At 40.7% G+C, this 22,918-nt stretch overlaps 1 protein-coding gene across 8 annotated transcripts in view; it reads right to left on the minus strand.

Annotated features, from left to right (window-relative positions):
- Positions 1–22,918, minus strand: part of anks1b (ankyrin repeat and sterile alpha motif domain containing 1B) — a 737,478-nt gene that overhangs the window by 224,137 nt on the left and 490,423 nt on the right. For all 8 annotated transcript variants that reach the window (XR_007264449.1, XM_048610130.1, XM_048610129.1 and 5 more), the window contains one exon: positions 2,757–2,916. Coding sequence is in view for 7 of the 8 variants with exons in the window: in XM_048610130.1 (XP_048466087.1) it covers positions 2,757–2,916 (160 nt within the window). In the remaining variant the exon portion in view is untranslated. The remainder of the gene's footprint in view (positions 1–2,756; positions 2,917–22,918) is intronic.

Here is a 22,918-nt window from a genome sequence, read left to right on the forward strand (position 1 = left end):
TTTCCAAACATTGGTTTGGAATAGTGAAGAATTTATTAAATGTGCTCAAGAAAATTTTCTTTATCAGTATGTCAGTGTTCCTACTAGAGAAGGAGCAAAGCTTGACCTTCTCTTGGGTAACAAGGTAGGGCAAGTGACTGATGTGATAGTAGGGGAACACTTTAGGTCTAATGATCATAATTCTATTAGCTTCAAAATAGTTATGGAAAAGGATCAGTCTTCCATAAACGTTAAAGCTTTTAATTGGAGTAAGGCGAATTTTAATTGGTATGAGACTAGAAGTTTCAGAAGTTGATTGGAGCAGACTATTCACAGGTAGAGGGAAGCTTTCAAAAGTGTGATAACGAGAGTTCAGATTTCCTGTTTGCGTGAAGAGCAAGGCTGGTAGGATTAGAGAACAATGGATGAATAAAGATATTGAGGTTCTAGTCAAGAATAAAAAAGAACGCCATATTAGATAGAGACAACTAGGTTAAAATAAATCTTCTGAACAGTATAAATACAGTACAGGCAATCTGGAGAGGGAGATGAGGAACGCAAAGAGGACATATGAGATAGCCTTGGCGGATAAGGTTAAGGATAATCCAAAGAGAGTCTGTGTGCACATTAAGTGCAACTAGAGAGAGAGTTGGGACCCTTAAAGATTAAAGAGGTCATCTTCGTGTTGAACCTCAGGAGATGGGAAAGATATTAAATCAATATTTTGAGTCAGTTTTTACTCTGGAGAAAGAAATGGAAGCTAGAGAACTCAGTGAGATAAATATTGATGTTTCGAAAGCAATTTGCATTACAGATGAGGAAGTGCTGGAGGTCTCAGAAAACATAAAGGTGGAAAAATCTCTGGGACCTGATCTAGTGCATCCCAGGACATTGTAGGAAGTTATGGAGGAAATTACAGGGCCCATTGCAGAAAAATTTGTGTCATCTTTAACTATGGGTGAGGTGTCAGATGACTGGAGACTGGCGAATGTTATGCCTTTGTTTAAGAAGGGAATGTAAGGAGATCTATAGATCTGTGAGTCTCACTTCGGTGGTGAGTAAGTTGTTAGAGGTGATTCTGAAAGATAGGATTTATATGCACTTGGACAGGCAAGGAATGTTAGGGATAGTAAGCATGGTTTTGTGCGAAGGAAATTGTATCTGACAAACTTGACTGAGTTCTTTTTGAAGAAGTAATTAAGAAGATTGATGAGGGCAGAACAGTAGATATTGTTTACTTGGACTTCAGTAAAGTCTTTGATAAGGATCTGCATGGTAGACTAATTCAAGTCTATAGGTGTGAGGCTGGAAAAGCACAGCAGGTCAGACAGCATCCGAGGAGCAGGAAAGTCAATGTTTCAGGCTGAAACCCTTCAATCTGGTCCTTGAAGCTTGCGCCACATGTAGAAATGAAGTTAAGAAAGCATTTAGCACGCTTGCCTCCATTGCTCAGACCATTAAAGCATAGGAGTTGGCATGTTATGCTGAAGTTGTACGGGACATTGGTGAGGTCTCTTCTGGAATACTGTGTGCCATTCTGGTCGCCCTGCTATGGGAAGGCTTTTATTAAATTGGTGAGGGTTCAGAAAACATTTACCAGGAATGTTGCCAGGAATGGAGGATTTGAGTTATAAGGAGAGGTTGGATAGGCTGGGACCATTTTTTACTGGAGCATAGGAGGTTAACGGGTGACCCTATAGAGATTTATAAAATCAGGAGGCGTGTCAATAAGGTGAATGGCAGGTGTCTTTTCGTTAGGATTGGGGATTTCAAGACTAGGAGACATATTTTTAAAGTGAGAGGAGAAAGATTTAAACAGGACAAGAGGGAAGACTTTGTAACCAGAGTGGTTCAGATGCATAATGAACTTCCAGAGGAAGTGGTGGATGTGGGTACAGTCACAATGTTTAAAAGGTGTTTGGATAAGGACATGAATAAGAAATGTTTGGAGGGATATGGTATAAGCGCAGGCAGGTGGAACTAGTTAAGTTTGGGATTGTGGTCAGCATGGGCTGGTTTGTCTGAAGGGTCTGTTTGTGTGCTGTATGACTCTATGATCCTATTAGTTTGGATTATTTTTGATGTTTGAGTACACACCGAGGTAGAAATTGAATCTAGTAGCAACTGTTTTCCAGCGTGAAATGGGAGAAGAAAGATCTATTCTAGCAACCAAAATGCATATGTTTTGATGTCATACGTCTAAAACATGTTAGTACTTTGCACTTAAAATCCAAAGTTTACTACACCAATTGGAGTAATATATAGACTGCATAATACGATTTAAGGCTCATTTTAATGCAGCGTAGAGACTTCCCTTTCCTATATTATGGTGAGAACTATCAGCAATAATTTGGAACAAATTCTTCGGGGTGACAGTTTCTTCCTCATGGAGCTATCAAAACAGGAAGCCAGATTTTGTTCTGTTAACTTGCCTCTTTGGCTTCAAAGACCCATCAATCAAAGGGACCTGTGCCTCAGACAGACTCCCAGATGGAAACTAACAGGTCACTTTGAGGTCAATCAACACTGGCAAATGTATCTGATGTGCGGATTACAATGATACCGCTGCCCCAGAAGACAATGAATTCTAGAAATCTCTCAAAAATATTTCAGTGAACTAACCTTTGTATTATATGATGAGATCAGCTCAGTGGGGCACAGGCACATGTGGTGCCCTATATTCTGTTTCACCAGTACTGCCATATTTGCCCTCTATATGTGTTTCAGTTATATTTGAATCCAAAACCTGAAACTTAAGGGCTCTCAAGTTCTACTACCTGTTATTCCTGAAGACACTCTGGATATTTCCAGTGAACGGGGTTTCTTTGTGACAGCCAGGAATTCATAAGGACTGTTCTCCTCTTCTGGAGGGAAACTGTCTAGGGATGGAGACAGCCTAATGTCCAGAGTCTGGTCATCTGCCTTTGTTTCTGATTCCTGCAAAATGGCACAAAAAGTTAATTCAACTATTTTTATTCAATTGTGTTGTACCACGACAAATAAACCATTTTGCTTTGTCAAAATAAGCGCTTTGTTATCTGAGGTATACGTGCACAGCTTTTTCCAAAATTTGCACTGTAAGCCAGATTTATTTCATTATTATTTACTGAATGCAATTTGTTGTGTTACAATGATTGCTGCTGCATTTTTGAAGCATTCTACAGCCCTTTGTCATCATACAAAATAATTCAGTGCCATTTGGCAATGACATGTACAGAAATTTTTAGAGAAATTATTAATTTCTACAGCACTGAATGATCCAGTTTCTAACCCCACTCAACGCTGAATCGCTAACTTTATAAATATGTGGCCCATTTACTATCTTCCAACACAGGCTTGATGATTGACTGCTCCAAAGCAGTGCAATGATTACACCTGCTTCAGCCTGTAAATGAATTTGGCCAAATCACAGGCTGTCAGTGATCTACAGATGTTACCAATTAAAAATCTATTCAACTCAATTTTCAACCTTTTGCCTTCTGTTGCGAAATTGGTCTCCTCAACAGCTGTTATATCACTATGTAAGCATAGTACAATTTGTCCAATTCTCTTTGTGGGTCTACTTAGAAAACCACTCTCTGAATTCTTGGCTATTTTTTGCATCAAGAGTTGCGACAGACCATTAAATTGAACAAAATATCCCTGTTGTTAAAATATTTAAGACATGTAGCTGTTCCAAGGTAAGTCCAGACCCAGGTGGCAATTCAACTCATCTTTCCACATCATTCACTGCATCTTGATTTACATTGCTTTTGCTTCCATTATCCTGCCTGAAAGGTCAATCCAATAGTAATCACTTCTTGCTTGAAAGAAAGTGTTGCCTGATATTAATCTTGAACTTGGCTTTTACCAGTTTGGACCTACGTCCCCTTACCAGCGGACAAAGGACACATGACAGTAATCCTCAATAGAGCCCAAGACATCGAGAAAGCTAGAGATAGTAGGAACTGCAGATGCTGGAGAATCCGAGACAACAAGGTGCAGGGCTGGATGAACACAGCAGGCCAAGCAGCATCATAGGAGCAGAGAGGCTGACGTTTCGGGCCTAGACCCTTCATCAGAAAAGGGGGAGGGGAAGGGGGTTTTGAAATAAATAGGGAGAGAGTGGGAGGCGGATAGAAGAGGGATAGAGGAGAGGATAGGTGGAGAGGAAACAAACAGGTCGAAGAGGCGGGCCAGTCCAGCTCGTCCCTGCCTCCCTAACCTGTTCTTCCTCCCACCTATCCCCTCCTCCCACCTCAAGCCGCACCTCCATCTCCTACCGACCAACCTCATCCCGCCCCCTTGACCTGTCCGTCCTCCCTGGACTGACCTATCCCCTTCCTAACTCCCTACCTACACTCACCTTTCCTGGCTCCATCCCCGCCTCTTCGACCTGTTTGTTTCCTCTCCACCTATCCTCTCCTCTATCCCTCTTCTATCCGCCTCCCACTCTCTCCCTATTTATTTCAAAACCCCCTTCCCCTCCCCCTTTTCTGATGAAGGGTCTAGGCCCGAAACGTCAGCCTCTCTGCTCCTATGATGCTGCTTGGCCTGCTGTGTTCATCCAGCCCTGCACCTTGTTGCATCGAGAAAGCTAACACACTACTAGCAGATACCAAAATCTACCAACGGATGGCGATAGACCCGACACCACAGTTATGGTACTAGATTACAACGACCCTGAAGAAATTACGCAACTCAGGAGACCATCAGCAAGACAGACTACCATAAAATGAAGCCAGAAGCATCCAACATACACTGATTCTACAGACTCCCCGAGGTACACAAACCTGGAGACCCCCCTCAGACCCATTGTCTCACTACCAGGAACACTAACATATAGACCCGCCAAAGAACAACAACAGAAATTGAAACATTTAGTGGACAACAGTACCCACTCTATCCACTCATCCCAAGAATTCCTCAACATCAAAGACACCAGGATAGAAGAGGATGAGATGACGATATCCTTCAACGTAACAGCACTATTTAAATCCATAAACATTGACCTAGCCATAGAAACAATTACCACACTACTGGGCGAATTAAGTGGGCAGACAACCCACGACACCAACAACATTCATAAGGACACCACCATGAAACTACTAGATCTGTGCCTCACAACCCACTTCACCTGCAACATTGGCATATACAAACAAATCAACAGAAAACCAATGGGATCCCCAATATCAGGACTAATTGCAGAAGTGGTAATGCAAAGATTAGAATGGACAGCGCTCCCCACTATACAGCCCAAACTCTGGGTCCGATATGTAACAGACCCCTAGGTATAGAGTAGCCCACAAACCAACAACCACATTACGACAAGCCACTGACAAACGTAATGGATCCCATACCAAAACCAGCAAAACCGGTGTAATATACAAAATACCATACAAGGACTGTGAGAAACACTACGTAGGCCAAACCAGAAGAAAACTGACAATACGGATACTTGAACACCAACTAGTCACCAAGAGACATGATCAATTCTCATTTGTCTCACTACACACAAACAACAAGGGACGCATATTCGACTGGGCCAACACATTCATAATTGCACAAGAGAAACAGAAACACGCCAGGGATTCCTGGAGGCTTGTTATTCCAACTGGAACTCCACCAACAAACGCATTGAGAATTAGACCCTGTGTTGAAGCCACTGAGAAACAGAACCGGAAGCAATACCAACTACCCCAGCAAACCAACGTATATAAATAACAAGCGGGACAGAACACCAACGTTTCACTGGAGGCGCATTGACAATGTTACCTAGCAGGGCGACATTTGCAACCAAACCCACCGGCTCGGCGAGCAAGTCTACAACCTCATTCACAAACTGAGCTACAAATCCTCTCAAAAACTTTATCTACGTCCCCTTGTTGAAAAGTTCTGGTTTAACAGCTGGGTTGTTGGGGGGGAGGGGAATTGTTCAGGGTGAACCCTTCCTATTCTAGTTATCTTACAAACCTTTATCCAACTTCTTTCACGTCCTTTCAAGACTGGAAAGCTCCTGTCATTCAAACCTTTTCTCATCACTCAGTCCGCTGGCACCAGGGTTAAGAATCCTGGATCCTCTGGACATTACTTCTAGTATTTAGGTTTTTCCATTGTGACTCGAACTGAATATATATTAAACTACACTATTTTTATGTCATGTTAAATATCAGTTCCACTTACAAGCAGTTTACATTCTTATTGATTAGACAATGGCTAACGTTGAATCAAGTATTACTGTCAATCTCATTGCAGTAGATTATTTATTATAAAACATAAAGTGCTTCAGAAACTCAGGATGTCTGGCAGCACATGTACAGAGAGAAACAGAGTTAGTATTTTTGAGTCAGTAAGGGGGAGGCAATGGCCTCGTGGAATTATCACTGGACTGTTAATACAGAAACCCAGGTAATATTCTGATGACCCAGGTTTCGATCCTGCCATGGCAGATAGTAGAATTTGAATTCAATTTTTAAAAATCTGGAATTAAGAATCTAATGATGATTTTAAATCCATTGCTGATTGCTGGAAAAACCCATCTGCTTCACTAATGTCTTTTAGGGAAGGAAGCTGCCATCCTTGCCTGGTCTGGCCTACATGTGACTCCAGACCTACAGCAACATGGTTGACTCTTAACTGCCCTCTGAGCAATTAGGGATAGGCAATAAATGCTGGCCTAATCAGCAATGCCCTTATCCCATGAATGATTTTTTAAAAAAGTCCAATATGATTCTTCAATGAAACTCATCCTTTCATTATTTGCGAATTTCTTTCCTTTTAATGTGCAAGACCTTAAATATAGTACAAAAACTGATCCCATCAACCACAAGGGGGAAAATCAACAGCGAAATATTGAACTTTTAAAATCATTTAGAGAAAGTAATGGATTTTTTTCATATAAATATGTTAGATACTGCATGCTGCTTCCAGTTTCGCTAGTCTCGTTAACAGGTTGCAATGATGTTTATGAAACAATAAACCACATTTTTTGCCTAATAACATGACAACACACTACTCCTATAAACTGAGCTTCAATAAACTGGCATTATTGGATTTGGAATAAGATTTTTCTGAGATCTACACTTCTCAATGCCGCAGGAAGACAGCCACCATCAGCAAAGACCCCTTCCATCCCGGTTATAATATCTTCCAACCTCTTCCATCAGGAAGAACATACAAAAGCTTAAACACACATACCAACAGATTCAAGAACAGCTTCTTTCCTGCTGATATTAGATTTCTGAATGGACCTCTCAAATTTCAAATCTAATGTTGATCTTGCTTTTCATGCACCTTCTTTGAACAGAGCGACGAATACAAAGTTATAGCTGCAATCACCCTATGATCTTTGTATGTTATGATCTGCCTGTACTGCTTGCAAAATAAAACTTTTCACTGTACTTAGGCACACGTGAAAGAATAAATCAAATCAAAAGTCAGGAAAACTGTGCAATGGAATATCAGAAAATGATCAAACAGAAGCCTGGTGCTTAATCACAGGGGCAAGTGATAGAAATGAAACTCACCCAGTCTCCTCGAGAAAACAGATCACACTCCTGTTCTCTCAACTATAGCTAACATGTGACTCCATACAGTCAGAAAACACAGACAGGGCTCAAGGAAGTACAAAATCTGAGAACTCAAAACATATAAACCCCACCAAAACTAAATATCATGGATAACAGACTCATTCCACCTCCAGACCTGTGAAAGACTTGCCTTTCTTTTCATAAAGGAGAAAAGAATCTGGGTTTGTTTTGTAAGTAAAATTGTGACGTCACTGGAATTTCAGCTCTACAGAACAAAAAGGCTGATTCAGTCCTAACCCATTGCAATGATCTTACAGGGAGATAGAAATCTTCATTCTGTGCTTACTACACTGCCAGAAAAACAACAGATGGAATGAGAAATTTCCCTCTGTCTGTGCCCAGATGCTCTGGATCACCTGGGCATAGTGACTATCAGAAAAGGGATTGGTTGGCATGACATCTATGAAAGAAAATTTCTTAGTTATCTCAGACTTGTGGCTCCCACAGGGTGAATCAAATAATGAGTTTGTAAGAATTATTTGCGAACATCTGTTAAACTGTGTGCACACAGCATGGAAAGGGGAGAAGGAAATAATGGCATCAGCTCTCAATTGTATTCATTTCCTGAGGTCCACAGTGGTATTGTTAATTAATCATTCACCTAAGTATGGACTTATGACACTGACGGTGGGCCAACAGCACAGAGTAAAAGTTAGTTAGTATTGGGTTAATAGGGAAAGACCAGTGAAAATACAGCATAAACTTCTGAAGATCAAATGTATACTTTTTCCTTTGTAACTCTCCTCCATAAACTGTGCACTGAATCAGTCAAAACAAGGTACAGCTGGAACATATCCACAAAATGATTATACAAGACCAATGGAAGGTTGGATCTTAAAAGTTTGGAATGATCTTTCGTGATTCAATGGTATTTCAATTCAGGCGTAGAAACACAAGGCAGGTTTGATCTGTTTTGGATCCTGAAGCAGTCAGTGAGCAACAGCCACCAAAACATCAGCTTTCCTGCTCCTCTGATGCTGCTTGGCCTGCTGTGTTCATCCAGCTCTACACCTTGTTATCTCAGCCACCAAAATGTATTGTTTTAGGTAACATCATCAGTACGCCCCTGGTGAAGCGTTGGTGTTCTGTCCCACTTGTTATTCATATGCCTCGGTTTGCTGGGGTGGGGTAATAAGTAAAATAAATTGAAAAAATCAAGTGAATATAGTTGAAAAGCTTTATTGTAGCAAACATTATATTAATTTTTTAAATAAAAGCAGACAAGGTGTCTGAGAAAAGGGCTGTGTTCTGATTAGACGTTCATTGTAATTATGTTCCATAAACTTCAAGAGAATGTAAAATTGACAAAAGTGAAAGAACAAATGATATGAAGTGCTGGTTTTGTGTTAGTTTTCTTTGCAATTTGAGCTAAGACAGGCAAAGATTGCTGAAGTAGTAAAATTCCTCTTCCTTTCGCACAAGCAAACCTTTTAATTGGTTCCTTAATTTGAATTAGTACTATGTTTTAATTGAAGTGTTATATAACTGCCTGATAAAAAGAGTTAAAACAATCTTTGCTGTGGCCAAGAGAGGTTAAAAAGAGGCAAGTTGATCCACTGCTTCTCATTTTTATTGCACCACTAAAAGATTGGCATAACATCCAAGCTCAACCGTCTTAGTCTGGGTATCCTGCAATATCTAAGAGCCCAATTTGACTACTTTACACTGACTTGTATGGAATGTTAAGTTAAAAAGATGAGCAAGGCTTTGGAATTGTAATGCATCACTTTGAAAAGTCTCCTCACTATAGGTAGAATAGTTTATTTAACTAACAGCTAGAGGTTACAAATGAAACTGTAAAGGCGATCAAACAAACAACAAGGATAATTGTGTCAAAGATTAATGGCAGCAAAATACAGCCAGAGGAAAGCAGAATCAACTTTTCCCTGCTGATATGTCTAGAAATTGTACTTGCTGCTGACGGACAAGACACAGATTCCATACTCCCAAGTCATGGTTATTCCAAGTTTGCTCCATTGAACGTTGATGCCCATTTACTGCATTTGCTGTTTGGACTGCAGAGATCTGACCACATTAACTACACGTGCTTCCTGTATGTTTTGCTGTGGTTACACTCTCCATTGGAAGCAAACCATCAATGGCATTCAAGGCTTCATGTCATTGTAACCATGATGGAATGCAGCAGTAGGGAAATTGGGTTGTGATAGACCATTCATCAAGCAAGGATTTTGCAACAACCTATATTTGGTCTTCAGTATTGTTGACTCCACACCCATGAGGAGTGGCATATTTTGGACAGCAATCTTGTTTTGGGGTTGGAATCATTTCCCAATGTATATGGCCTTGCATCAGGCTAATAGGGGAGATCCAGTCCTGAGAGATCAGTGGGCAGACCATCAGAGGGAGGAGCTGCTTATGGAAGTGAAAGAAAGAGACACAGAGAGAGAGAGAGAGTGTCTCAAGAAGGAAGACCTTTTAAGAAAACTGAAAAGTAAGAAAGCAAAACCTCTCCCACACATAGGACATGGCACAAAAGATTATTTGCAGCATGACTGCCAGAGGCTGCCATCTCCTCTGACCAGAATATGGTGGATACAGGATCTTGGCTGTCTATTGGAATCTGAGTATCCCACCATCGCAATCAGAACAATCAACTTTACAAATGACTTAGCGGCAGGAACATTCAAGCAAGTCATCACACTGCACCCACCACCCACCCACCCACGCCCCCACCCATCCCATGCCAGTTTTCAAGTCCTCCCACCTCCAGTGCTGTCTGTAATGTGAATCAAACATTTTGAAGTGTGGACTTGCTTCAATTGTGACATGCAATACAAAGTGTGCCCAACACACAGTGTGATCTTTCTGTGAAATGAAGGAAGTGGAGCATGAGAGCAGTTAAAACATGACATTAATAGAATGTTCACATCCCATGCACTGGCTTGGCTTATGGACTTGAAATGGAACAACAATGTTGGCAGTTTTTTCCACATTCCGAGATGCACAAGCCCTCAACTTAAAGCAATGATATCCAATATGACCTCAGCAAACCATGGCAGTGATATTGTTTTCACTGCTGCCTGACACTATTTGTACTGAGACATCCTCCCTTAATGCAAGATGTCTTGCATGTAATACTTTGGATGTTAGTCTTTGGTACTGCTCTAATGCTTTTCAACAATCTTCAGTAATTTCTCAAGGTGGGCTGCTCCAATTTTGGGTGATAAATTCAGGTCACATACACTACTTGTACAGCTGGTCAAACAAATCTGTTTGACACTTGCAATATTTGGGGCACATCGAGATTATTCACGTTCATCCTTATTGCCCATATCAGCATTTATTTCACACCGGCCACCTTGTTGCTCACACTTTCCCACAAGTAGCAGCTGTGAAGATCCATCTTCAGTGTCTGGTTTATTGCTTCCTCTATGCTATAATTTTGTGTATAAGTCAGTTGCTCTTCCATCCTTTGCTGTGATGTCTCATCATTTATAATAACACTGAAGACCTTCTCAGTAAACTGGGCTTTACACAGCCTGGGTTCTTACTCCACAGTCACTCAATCTAACTTGATCAACAGCTGACCTGTTCCTATTTAAACTTGTAAAGAGGCTATTTGCTATTTAAAGGTGACGCTGTACCATTATTACAGTTGTTTTCTGCTTGATTACCCAGTTGTATACCAGCTTTATCGGACTCAATCTTGCTGAAAGCGAACACAGCAAAATTGCGATTGCTGGGAGGTACATTAAAACAAAAGCAAGAAAGATAACCTCAATATAACACTTTCTCAGTGTACTAAGAGTAATTTCACTACTTAATGTGTTACATTGTGAACATCCTGAACCCAAGTAGTCCTTTTTATCTGGATATTGGGAGAAATCAATATCACCTCCAGCTTAGTAGAATGAAAAATACAGCGATTTGCAGATCTTCAGAGCAGTAAAATGACCAAAGCTGGAAGCTGGTACGAGGTAGATATTCTCAGGAGCTGGAATGAGAACCATTAGGCCACAAGGTTAAATTGTAATTGGAAACAAGTGAATTAATTTCAAATTTAAAGGTTACAAAATTGTGCAAAGATTGGGAAGGCTGTCCCACAGACTGGCGAAGCAACAGCAATATGTAGTCACAGTCTCATAATCATACCTTACAGACAATGTCCTCGACACCACCATCTCTAGAGGTGATGACACAGTGATATATGGTCAGGAGGGAATTGCCTTGGGAGCCGACAACATTGACTCCAGCTCCCACTGAGTCTAATGGCATCAGGTCAAATATGGACATGGAAACCTCCAACCAATTGCCACCTACTGTCCCCCTCAGCGAATGGTTCTTCCATGTTGGATACCATTTTGAAGAAACACTGAGGGTGCTAAGGCACAGAACTGATTCTGGGTTGGGAACCCAAAATACTCATCATCAGGAGTAACTTGGTAGCGCTACAACTGACCAAGCTATGAAGATAATATCTGCTACACTGGAGTTATCGAACTCAATAGATAGTGATGAGGGAAACAACAAGTGAAAAACTTACTAAACCTAATCCTCACCGACCTTCATGTTGCAGATGGATCTATGCATGACATTATTTGTGGGAATGGCTACTGCACAGTAATTGTGAAGAATAAGTCCTGTCATCACGGTGACGGTAACCCTCCATCATGTTGTGTGGCACGTCTACAGTACTAAATAGGATAGATTTTGAACAGACCCAGCAACTCAATAGACTGAGCATTCATGAGGCACTCTGGGCCACCAAAAGCAGAACTGTAATAAACCACAAACTGCAACCTCATGGTCTAGCATATCTTCCAGTCTGCCATTGCCACCAATATCAGAGACCAAACCTACAACAATGAAGGGTACAAGAAAGCATGTCAGGAGTAGCACCATGTGTAGCAAAAAAGTGTGTCAACCTGGTCAAGTTATAGCACAGGATTACTTGTAATGTCAAAGAGAGAAAGTTGTTTGCAATAGCAAGGGTAATCAGTCCCACAGCCAATCAGATCGAAGTTCTGCAGTCCTGTCACACAGAGGTGGCAGCCTATTAAATAATTAAAAGGAGGAAGAGGCTCTACAAATGTCTAGCCTCAATAATGGGGGAGCGCAGCACATCAGTATAAACGATAAGGCTGAAGCAAGTGCAATGATCTTCAGCCAGCAGTAACAAGTGGATGACCCATTTGGTCCTCCCTCTGAGTGCCCAGCATCATAGTTACAGATCTTCAGCCAATTCATTTCATTCCCCGTGTTATAAAGAAATGGTTGAATGCACTGGACACAGGAAAAGCTAAGGACCCTGACAACATGCTTGCAAATAATATTGAAACCGTTTGCTCTAGAACTTGCTGCGCCCAGCGACAAACTCTTCCACTACAGCTACAACACTGGTATCTACCCAGCAATGTGTAAAATTGCCAACGCATGTCCTGTCCACAAAAGAGGACACATCCAACCCAGCCAGTTACTACCCCATCAGTCTACTCTTGATCAAAAAGATGGCAGGTGTCACAGTCTTATCAAATGGTACTTACACAATGACCTGCTCACTGATGTATGGTTTGGATTCTGCTAGGGTCTCTCAGCTGCTGTCCTAGTTACAGCCGTGGTACAAACATGGACAAAGGAGTCAATCCTCAGAGGTGGCTGGAAAAAACTGAAGCCAGTGAGACTCAGGGAATCTCACCACTGGTTGGACTTGTGCCTAGCAAAAAAAGATGGTTGTGGTTCTCGAGGTCAATCGTCTCAGCCCCAGGACATCACAGGGTTCCTCAGCTTAGTGTCGTTGGCCTAACCATTTTCAGCTGCTTCATCAATGACCTTTCTTCCATCATAATATCAGAAATGGGAATGTTTACTGATGACTGCACAATGTTCAAGCACAACATCTCAGATACTGAAAGAGTCTTTGTCCATATGCAGCAACACCAGGACAAAATTTGGATTTGGGGTCATAAGTGATAATATCCTTCATAATATACATTTCTAAGCAATGACCACCTTCATCAAGAGATAATGTAATCATTGACATTCAATGGCATTACCATCGCTGAATCAGCCCCATCAACATCCTGAGGGTTACCACTGATCAAAAATCACTGAACCAACTACATAACTCTCATGGTTCTGAAAGCAGGACAGTAATCGGGAATTCTGAGGTGAGTAACTCAGCTTTTGATTTCTCCATAAGTTTGTTCATCACCTACAAGTGACAAGTCAGTTGTATGATGGAATATTTTCCACCTACCAGGATGATTACAGCTCCAGCAATGCTCAAGAAATTTGACTCGATCCAGGTCAAAGTAGTCCACTCAATGGGCAGCCCATCCACCAACTTAAACAGTTATTCCCTCTACTACTGACGCACAGTGGCAACAATGCATTCTATTTACAAGATGCACTGCAACAATTCCACAACTTTTCAGTGCCTTGGGAAAGCAACCAATATATTCAAAGACTCTCCCGCCCTGGTTATACTCTCTTCCACCCTCTTCCGTCAGGCAGAAGATATAAAAGTTTGAATACAGGTACAAATAGATTCAAGGACAGCTTCTGCCCCTCTATTTTGAACCTTTGAGTGCACCACTCAAATGTTAATTCTGATCTCTCCCTCTGCACCTTCTCTGCGGCTGTAACACTGTATCCTGCACTCTGTTATGTTACCCTGATGCACTTTGTATGATACGATCTGCCTGTATAGCACCTAAAACAATACTTTTCACTGTATCCCGGGACATGTGACAACAATAAATCAATCATCAAGTTTCCTTTGATGGCACCTATGGAGCCTGTGACTTCAACCAGCGAAAAGGACCAGGGCAGCAGATACATGGGAACACCATCAGTTACAAGTTCCCCTTCTGTACATCATCCTGTCTTGGAACTATATCACTGTCCTTACACCATCATGGAGCCAGAATCCTGGAGCTCCCTCCCAGAAAGCACCGTGGGCATTACCTACAGTAGTTTGAGTGCTGAAGTTCAAAATGGCACCTCAGCACCAACCTCTCACTGAGATATCGGCAATAAATGCTGGCCCAACCACTGACACCCACTCCTTGTGAGTCAAAAAAATAAAAGTTGTTCAGGTTTCTTGTTATGAGTTGCTGTCTAGTTGAAAGCATCAGCTTGACAGATGAGTTTGTACAAAAGAAGGCCAGGTTCATCTGTCTATAGTGCACTAATTAGTTTGTGAAATGTATATACTGGGAGTTTTCAGAAATCACTCAGAGTTTTTGAAAGTATTGTGCAAAACGAAGGACCATGTCTTCTATCGCTCTGTTATGTTTCAGGGTTGGCAATCTGTTTGTCTGATTGCACCAGCTGTTTTCCTTAGCAGTCATAGCAACCAGACTTATTTTCAGTCTGCATACTGTTCTTGATTATAGTGCATACTGTGGACACTTCAGACCTTTCATCACTGGAAGAGCTGTTGTCTCAACTTGGAAATTGCAGGAGAATCTTCATATATATTAACTATGGTAAACACGGAGTTCTAACCCCATCACAGCAAGTTGTAAAATTCAATCAATAACTCGAGAAATTTGAGGGGAGGCTGCAGAGAAAGAGATATGGCAGAGGCTGCTGGGTTTTTGTGAAACTCATTGAAGGTAGCTAACCTGCTTTCCTGTTTCTGATATAAAAGTGACTCAGTTTCACAAAACATGGTTAAAACCAAGGACAGGATTTTGCCTTTGGGTTGGGCCCCTGAGGCCTGGGCCGCAAAGGCTCTATTCAACAGAAGGCCCTCCAGCACTGAAAACACAGCAGGCTGTCTTTTAGGTAAAAGAGCATCAAGATGGAGATGTCTTCACTCCAACTGTTTAAACTCTTACTCGAGAATTGCCCTCGGCAACTGGGCCACCCATGTTGAAGGGCAGAGTGCAACCTGTGGTTGCAAAGCCAGGAAAGTGGGAAAGGCTTCAAAGAGCTGGTGAAGCACCGGCTCCTTCCAGATGCTACCGGGACACTGCTTCCAGGCAGCTGGCCTCGACACTAATGCCTCAGGAAGCCAAGGAGGTCAACTGCAAGATTTTAGTCAGCCTCTGACTATAGGACTTTCAGGAAACTCAACTGGCTGCCAGCCCACCTCCATGTAAAATGCCTCAGCATTTGGAGGAGAAATGTTTGTGCTTGTCTATCTCTGTGTTCACACCAAATGGGGAAGAACGCTGTGCTGAAGGAACCTGCTCGTGACTGATACTACGTGAGTATTTGGGTTGGACTACTTAATTTTTGGTAAGATTTTGGGCACAGTGAGTAGCATCTTTGCCTCTGAACCACAAGCTCTGGGTTCAGTTAGTCATCCCAGTGCTTGATAGCTGTGGAAGGTGCTTTTGTTACACAAACCAACAGGCTGCATAATAATCTACAAATCCTCCAGTACAGGCCAATGGTAGGCAACAGGAGCCAGTCAGCCTTGTGATTAGAAGCAAATTGAATCCTCCACAACCACTATCCATACCTCTGGATGACAACATGCCGGTAAAAGAGTATGTTGCCAGAGCAACTTGGACTGCATTAGTGAACTGTGACACACCACCACTAATGCTTCCTCATAAACAGAAAAATGCCATTAAATCAACCCACGAAAACCTAGCTGATAAATTAAATAATGGCAGTTACATTAACATATTTGATTCCCATGATGAAAACATTAATTTTAGCTATGCTGATCAAAATGCTGCAATATTATGAATTATGTTCAAATAGCCTGCCAATTGAAGGAAAAAGGTTTTTCATAATTTTAGTTCCAGTACTATGTGGATCTGCACTAAATTGCTTACGTTCAACAATCTCGGGAAATAAAAAGATCTAAATATTAATTTATAATTCAATAATGTTATAAAGATACTCTTCTTATCTAAAAATACTCTTATAGAAACTCTTCTGCCATATTACAAAGCTGCAATAGATAAATAAAGCCAAATTTTATTGGAAAAGTAAGTGTTAACAGCAGATACACACCCGCCAAGTGGAAGCATATATTGCGAAGTGTTAAACACCTCCAGAACATGCTGGTTGATTGATGGTGTGTACCTCTCCAATACTAATACTTGCTGCATTTACACGTTACTTCTCCACTAAACTTGACACAGAAAGTTAGGATTCCTACCTAATAGTTTAAATATCATTTTAACAAAGCGCAATGGATTGTATTTTCCAAGGACGGACAATCACTGCAGTTTGTCACTGCACTCCTTTTTACGTTAAGAAAAATCTCTGCAATTCTGACAGGACATTCCCATGAGGGCTTTTACAGGAATGTGAAGTAGTACTTTAAATCTGATAGGTCACATGTAGAGCAGAATAGTCGAGGAAAGACAAACCAGTCCCTTTCCCACAGCAGTCAGTTCCTGTATTCTGTGATTAAAATGTGCAGTATCACAGACAGGTACTTTGACAGCTCCTGCTGCAAGGTAAGTGAGAAGCTAGGGTGACAAAAGAATGGGAGGAGGCACAGGGCAGAGACGGTCAAGTCCAACGACATGGGAAGGGAGTGCCGGGGCCAGTGGCAGGGAGTTTCAGGTCCTGGGTGCAGAGGTGGTTTGGTATCAGATCAGGTCCTGGGTGTGTGAGGGGTCAAGAGTTGGGGCGAGTATAGGTGGTAAGTTGAGGGGTCAATTTAATTGTTGCTGAGGAGTTAAACTTGACATTTAATATCCTTACCATTCCGGAGTAACTATTTACTTAACTGCAGTGGAACCTTCTGAATTCTCCAATTTAATTCAGACAGATCCAGGAACAGGGGAATTGCCCAGTGGAATCTCCAATATCTGCAGCAATTCCCTCAAAGTTTGCTACATTGGAGATTCCACAGGGTCTCCATGCGCAACTCCCATCTTCACCACAGAAGTTATTATCTGACCAGTGGAAAGTCCAGGCCATGATCAGCGTTGATGCTTCGAGTCCAAATACCTCAATGATGGAGGCAGAACTATGGCAGAGAAAGAAGGAAAAGAAAGCAAATGCTACACTCTAGATCTCACTATTTTGTCGAATGTCCTGGCCCACGTGCCCCAAAGATCTGTTGACTGAGAATCAACCTGTTCAGTCAGGAGAGAAGCTTATGCCATTTGCTCAAGGTGCTCTTGGGATACAATGGCCCTAGACAAAGCACAGCAGTATGAGGTTCATGCTGGGACACTCTGTTACACAAACAAAACAGTCTTTTTTAAATCAAAGTCAGAAATGGTACCCTATATTGTTCTGACATAGATAAAATTTCCCTCCTTGTCCTTTTCAACTGATCTGCAGTTTTTGAGCCAGACAAGTACATGATCCTCCTCCCCGCTGGCATTCAATTGGCTGAAAATGTTGTCCTGGTTCCATTCTCAGCTATCTAATCATATCCTGAGTATCACTTGCAATGGTTTCCCTTTCTGCTCCCACATTGTTACATCCGGCTTTCCCCTAAGGATCAACACTTGGTATCTTGCTATTTCTGTGTTTTCTCTTCGTGATAGAAACCAAAAGTAGAGTGTGCACTGACAACACACAGTTCTACTCACCAGCGCCTCTCCTGACTCCTGCAGTGCTACTGAATTCTCAGAATGCTTGTCCAACAAGCAGTGCTGGCTGATCAGAAACTAATTCCAATTAAATATTGGAAAGACTGAACCTATTATCTCCAGTCTCTGCACCAAACTCTGCCCCCAGCTGTAATTCTATCTCCACCTTCCCACCACTCCAGCAGCAGTCTCAGATTCAACTAGTTTGTTCACAACCTGTGTGTTATTTTTAATGTCGAGATCAGTCTCCTGCCATATACTAGCACTATCACTGAGATTGTCTCTTTGACAAATCACATGATAGAAATCCATACCCTCTCATTCTCAAACCTTTTACGAATGGGAATTGTTTCTCCCTATCTACTCTGTCCAGACCCTTCATTATTTGAAACTTCTATTAAATTTCCTCTTAGTCTTCTCTCCAAGTTTAACAGACACAACTTCTCCAATCTACCTTCAGAACTGAAGTTTCTTATCACTGGAACCATTGGTGTAAAACCCCTGCACTCTTTCCAATGTGTTCACACCCTTCCTGAACAATAGTGCAGCTGAAGTCTAACTAGTGACTTATACAAGTTCAGCATAACCTTGTTGCTTTTGTACTCTTTCCCCTTATTCATAAACAAAATAAAACTGCATCTTTGACTAAGCTCTTTGTTATCTGCTCTAATTTCTCCTTACATAGGTTAGTGTTATATTTTCTTTTATATAAATGCTCCTGTGAAGACCCTGTCATTATCAAAAGATATTATGGAAACGTATGTTGTTGTTGTGATTGACTTTAGGGGAAACTTTCCTTAATTCTAATCCCTAACTTTGTTATGACGAGAAGTTAGTACTTGATCATAAAATTCATTTGGAAGATGAGTTGTGTGCAGCTCAGAAATGTAAAATAATGCATGAAGTTTTGACTAGGATGGCAACTTCAAAGTAGGTTCACAGTTTTCCTTTGGCCTGAGTTCAGATATCAAGTTGTGCTCTATCATATCAGGAACAATTCTGAGATATCATAGTGTCACTTGACCAAATTTAAGTTTCAATCAATTTTCTTATCTTTTTCGACACACAGCTGTACTGTAGTAGCTTTCTATATTCCTGAGCTTAGCGATGGGCTAAGCCATCTTATCCAATCAGTTTGGAGATTTTATAATTCAGTAGCTAGCATCCCTGTCTCTGAGCCAAAAGCTCTAGGTTCAGGTCCCACCCCAAGACCCTTTGGCGACAGATGGCATATTCATAAAGCAATCAAATAGATTTATAATGAACCAAAAGAAAAAATGTAAACAAACAATAGGTAGTATCAGCCCTAGCTCACCTTCTTACCTCTGAATCATAAAGTTCTGATCTCAAGTCCTTCTGTAGATTTGGCCCAGAAATCAAGGCTTGCACACAGGGCAGTACTGACTACTGGACTGTCAGAGGCGGCATCTTTCAAATTAAATGTTACACAGAGGTGCCATTTACCTATTCTGGTGAATGACCACTGTTTTGAACAATAGTGCCTCTCGCATTTTCTACATTGGAGTAATGACTAAACTTCAGAAGTTTTTCAATGGCTGTAAACTGCTTTAAAATATCCGGTGGCTACAAAAGCACTATCTAAATGCAAGTCTTTCTTTTCTATACAGGTCAATCTCCTAATCTCCAGGTAAAGCTTCCTCACATTAAATTACTGACCTTATCACTGCCGATCACTCCTGACATATGTTCATCAGCTTTGAAGTCACTTTATCTAGAACATAAGTATATCATCTATAATATTTTTTTAAGGACATACAATGAAGCACAATGCTGATTTTGATGGTCAACGCCGGGCCTCAGAAGATCACATCTGTTGATAAATGTAACTTAGTGACATTTTTATATTTTGCACACTAAGTTGACAAACATAATTTGAACATGCTGGTAAGACACTGTTAAGTCATTCTTCAAGGCTCTCACTAATTCTTTAGCTACCAATTAATTTATTTAATCAGATCAAGTCAATGAACCTAGAGGCTCAAAATTACAAACGTTAAAATATGCAGAATTGACAGGGTGAATAGGGAGAAACTGTTATTACTCATAAAAGGATTGAGAATGACAGGGATCACATGAAAAATTATTTGCAAAAGAGGCAAACGTGACATGAGGAACATTGTTTTCACGCAAGTAGTTATGGTTTGGAATGCACTGCCCCAGATGGTGAGGGAGACAGGTTCAACTGAGGCTTTCAGAAGGGAATGAGAGTGTTCTTTGAAATGGGACAACCTGCAGTATGGCACTCAGTGGGTTGCCTGTTTGGAGAGCCAATGCAGACACAGTGGGCCAAATGGCTTCATGCTCTGCTGTAACAATTCTGTGATTCTCTGAAGTTGGTTAAACCATTTGAGGGAGTCATGAGTTTTGGAACATTGAAATGCAATTCTACATGGACACTTTCCTGCTTTTGATGCAATATTTGGGAGCCAAATAAAATGTGAATATTGGTAAATCTGTAAAGAAGCACCTTAGTCAACCGGACCCTACTTAAGAAATAGCACATCTTAAAATGCAATCATGATGAGAATGCAGTTGTCAGTAAGGATAAGCCTGATATTTAACAACACCCAAATATTATTCATAGGATTTTATCTTCTTTATCCTTTATTAGAGATTTACCAAGTACTGAATTTTCTACTGCTTCCAAATCTATAACATCCTTATATATCCTTCAAACGTGCACACAAGCTACATGATTAAAATAAGCAATGCCATACAGGAATTTTTTTCGAAGAGAAACTTCACTGCATATGTTTAAAATGTGCAGAAGTTAATACATTGCTAATGATTCTTTCATAATTGAAAGAAGGGCTGCAAAGGGCTTCAAATTAGCTTGAAGGATTAAATGTGCATTCCAGGTTATCAACTCCCAATGTTTCTTGTTTGAAGGGATAATGTGGTTCAAGCAATCAGTCCATCTGTCACGTTAAAAGTAAAATTGGAAGTTGTACAAACTTAATGTTAAATTGAAATCTGACACCAGGAGAATAAAACAAATTACTTCAGAAGGAGAGAAGTGTGAAGCCTATCTAAATCTGAATCAAAATGGGTACAAAAAGTGTTCATACAGTCATCAAATATTGGGTAGTAAACTATACATTTTTTGTTTTTACTGGCTGACCTCCACACAACATTCTCTTAAACAGAGCGACCGGCAAAAACAATGTTATAAATCAGATGCAAGACCAAAGGAAAATATACCAAGCAATCATTTTCACTTTTTAAAAGAAATCTGACTTAAACTCCATGGAGAGAAATGGTCTCAACCAGCAGTTCATAGTGAACTAACAGCTGATGTTTCACTACGCCAGTGTTTATTTTCCATTGACTTGGAAAATATTGCAATAACACGTAATTTCAAACAATGTAAAACAACGATGAAACATATAAAAAAAGTCTCCAAAACAGAATATGTACAATTGTTCTCTGAACATCAGTTAAACAAAGACTGAGGTGCAGTGACCTACAGGCAAATTGTCTGCTATTTTTCCTATATTAGTGCCTACAATTCAAACGCACCTCTTAGGCTATAAAGAACTGAGATGTCCTCAGGCTGTGAAAGGAAGGCTGTAGATATCTAAGCATTTATTTATTTTATTCATGTGTCCCTCAGTGAAAGTGCTGCTGGACAATGGATGAGGACGAATCAGACTCTCCCAGTAAAAATTTTCTTGCTTTTAAATAAGCTAACAAGACAGCAGGCAGGGGCACTGACTATGAAAACACACCCAAGTGAAAATTGGTGCTCTCACTAGGCAATAAGCTGAAGGTTGAAAAAGCTGATCGATAATTGGAATACTTGTTTAATGGACCAGTCACTGAATCTATCAAATTGACCAATTGCTGGAAGGATTCACATTACACTTTATTAAGAGGGTATTGTTGAGACTAAATAGTCCCCCACTACGAAAACAGAACGATGACATACAGCAGAACCAGTGGTCTGTCAAGCGAGAAAAGAAGCATAAACTAGTAACCAAAAGTCCAATCCAAAGTTAGGCTCAAAGAAAATACTCATGAGGGAACCCTGATAGAGCTCAAGCCTGCTGGCTACCCTAACATCCTGGTGATGCAGGCATAAGGAGGTAAATGGTAAATGCTGGAGGCACAGAAGTTGCCAAACTACTTTGAATAAGATCAGTTCTAGGACAAAGCTATAGAGGGACTCCAGGAACAAGTTTTCAGAAGATACAGGGCGAGGAAGGACACAGAAAATAAAATTTTCAGTAAGAACAAAATCACATTAAAGAAGAGAAAAAGGAACTGTAAAATAACCAGAAGCAGCTGTAAATATAACATTTCAGGGTTGGAGTTGTCTTGGTGAGTAATTAATGTTTGGCCTAAATGCAAGATTTATGATGTCTTACATTTAAATGAATTCTAATCAGAGTAATAGCTTTAATATGAAGTTACAGGAAATAGATTAAACTTGCAACTTCTCCCAGAGTCACAGATACTACTGATAACATTTTGCTTAGACATACACACAGATACACTCTATCTGTACACATAAACATAATTGGAATTAATTTTGCTGTTGCTTTATCTGTTTGTAGATGAAATAGGAAATTTAGACCAGGAAGCAAGGTATCATTAAGTCGCGGCAATGCAGTGCAAACCCACATTGCACATGAAGATAATATGGGGATTATGGCTTGACATTACAGCTGAACTGTGTTGTAAATTATCTGGTCATATTTGATGCTATTGCTAGACATTCTCTGAATTAAATACAGATTTGCAATTTTGCTCTAATCCCCAATGAGAGGGATTGAATCAAAAGAGTAGTCAAGTGTTGTGAGATGCAGATAAGAAATCAGACAAAGTGTTCGTCCAGAATTGTGCTCAGGTAAATCACTTCAAATTGAA

Source organism: Rhincodon typus, chromosome 22 (assembly GCF_021869965.1).
Source record: "Rhincodon typus isolate 14 chromosome 22, sRhiTyp1.1, whole genome shotgun sequence".
NCBI lineage: Eukaryota > Metazoa > Chordata > Chondrichthyes > Orectolobiformes > Rhincodontidae > Rhincodon > Rhincodon typus.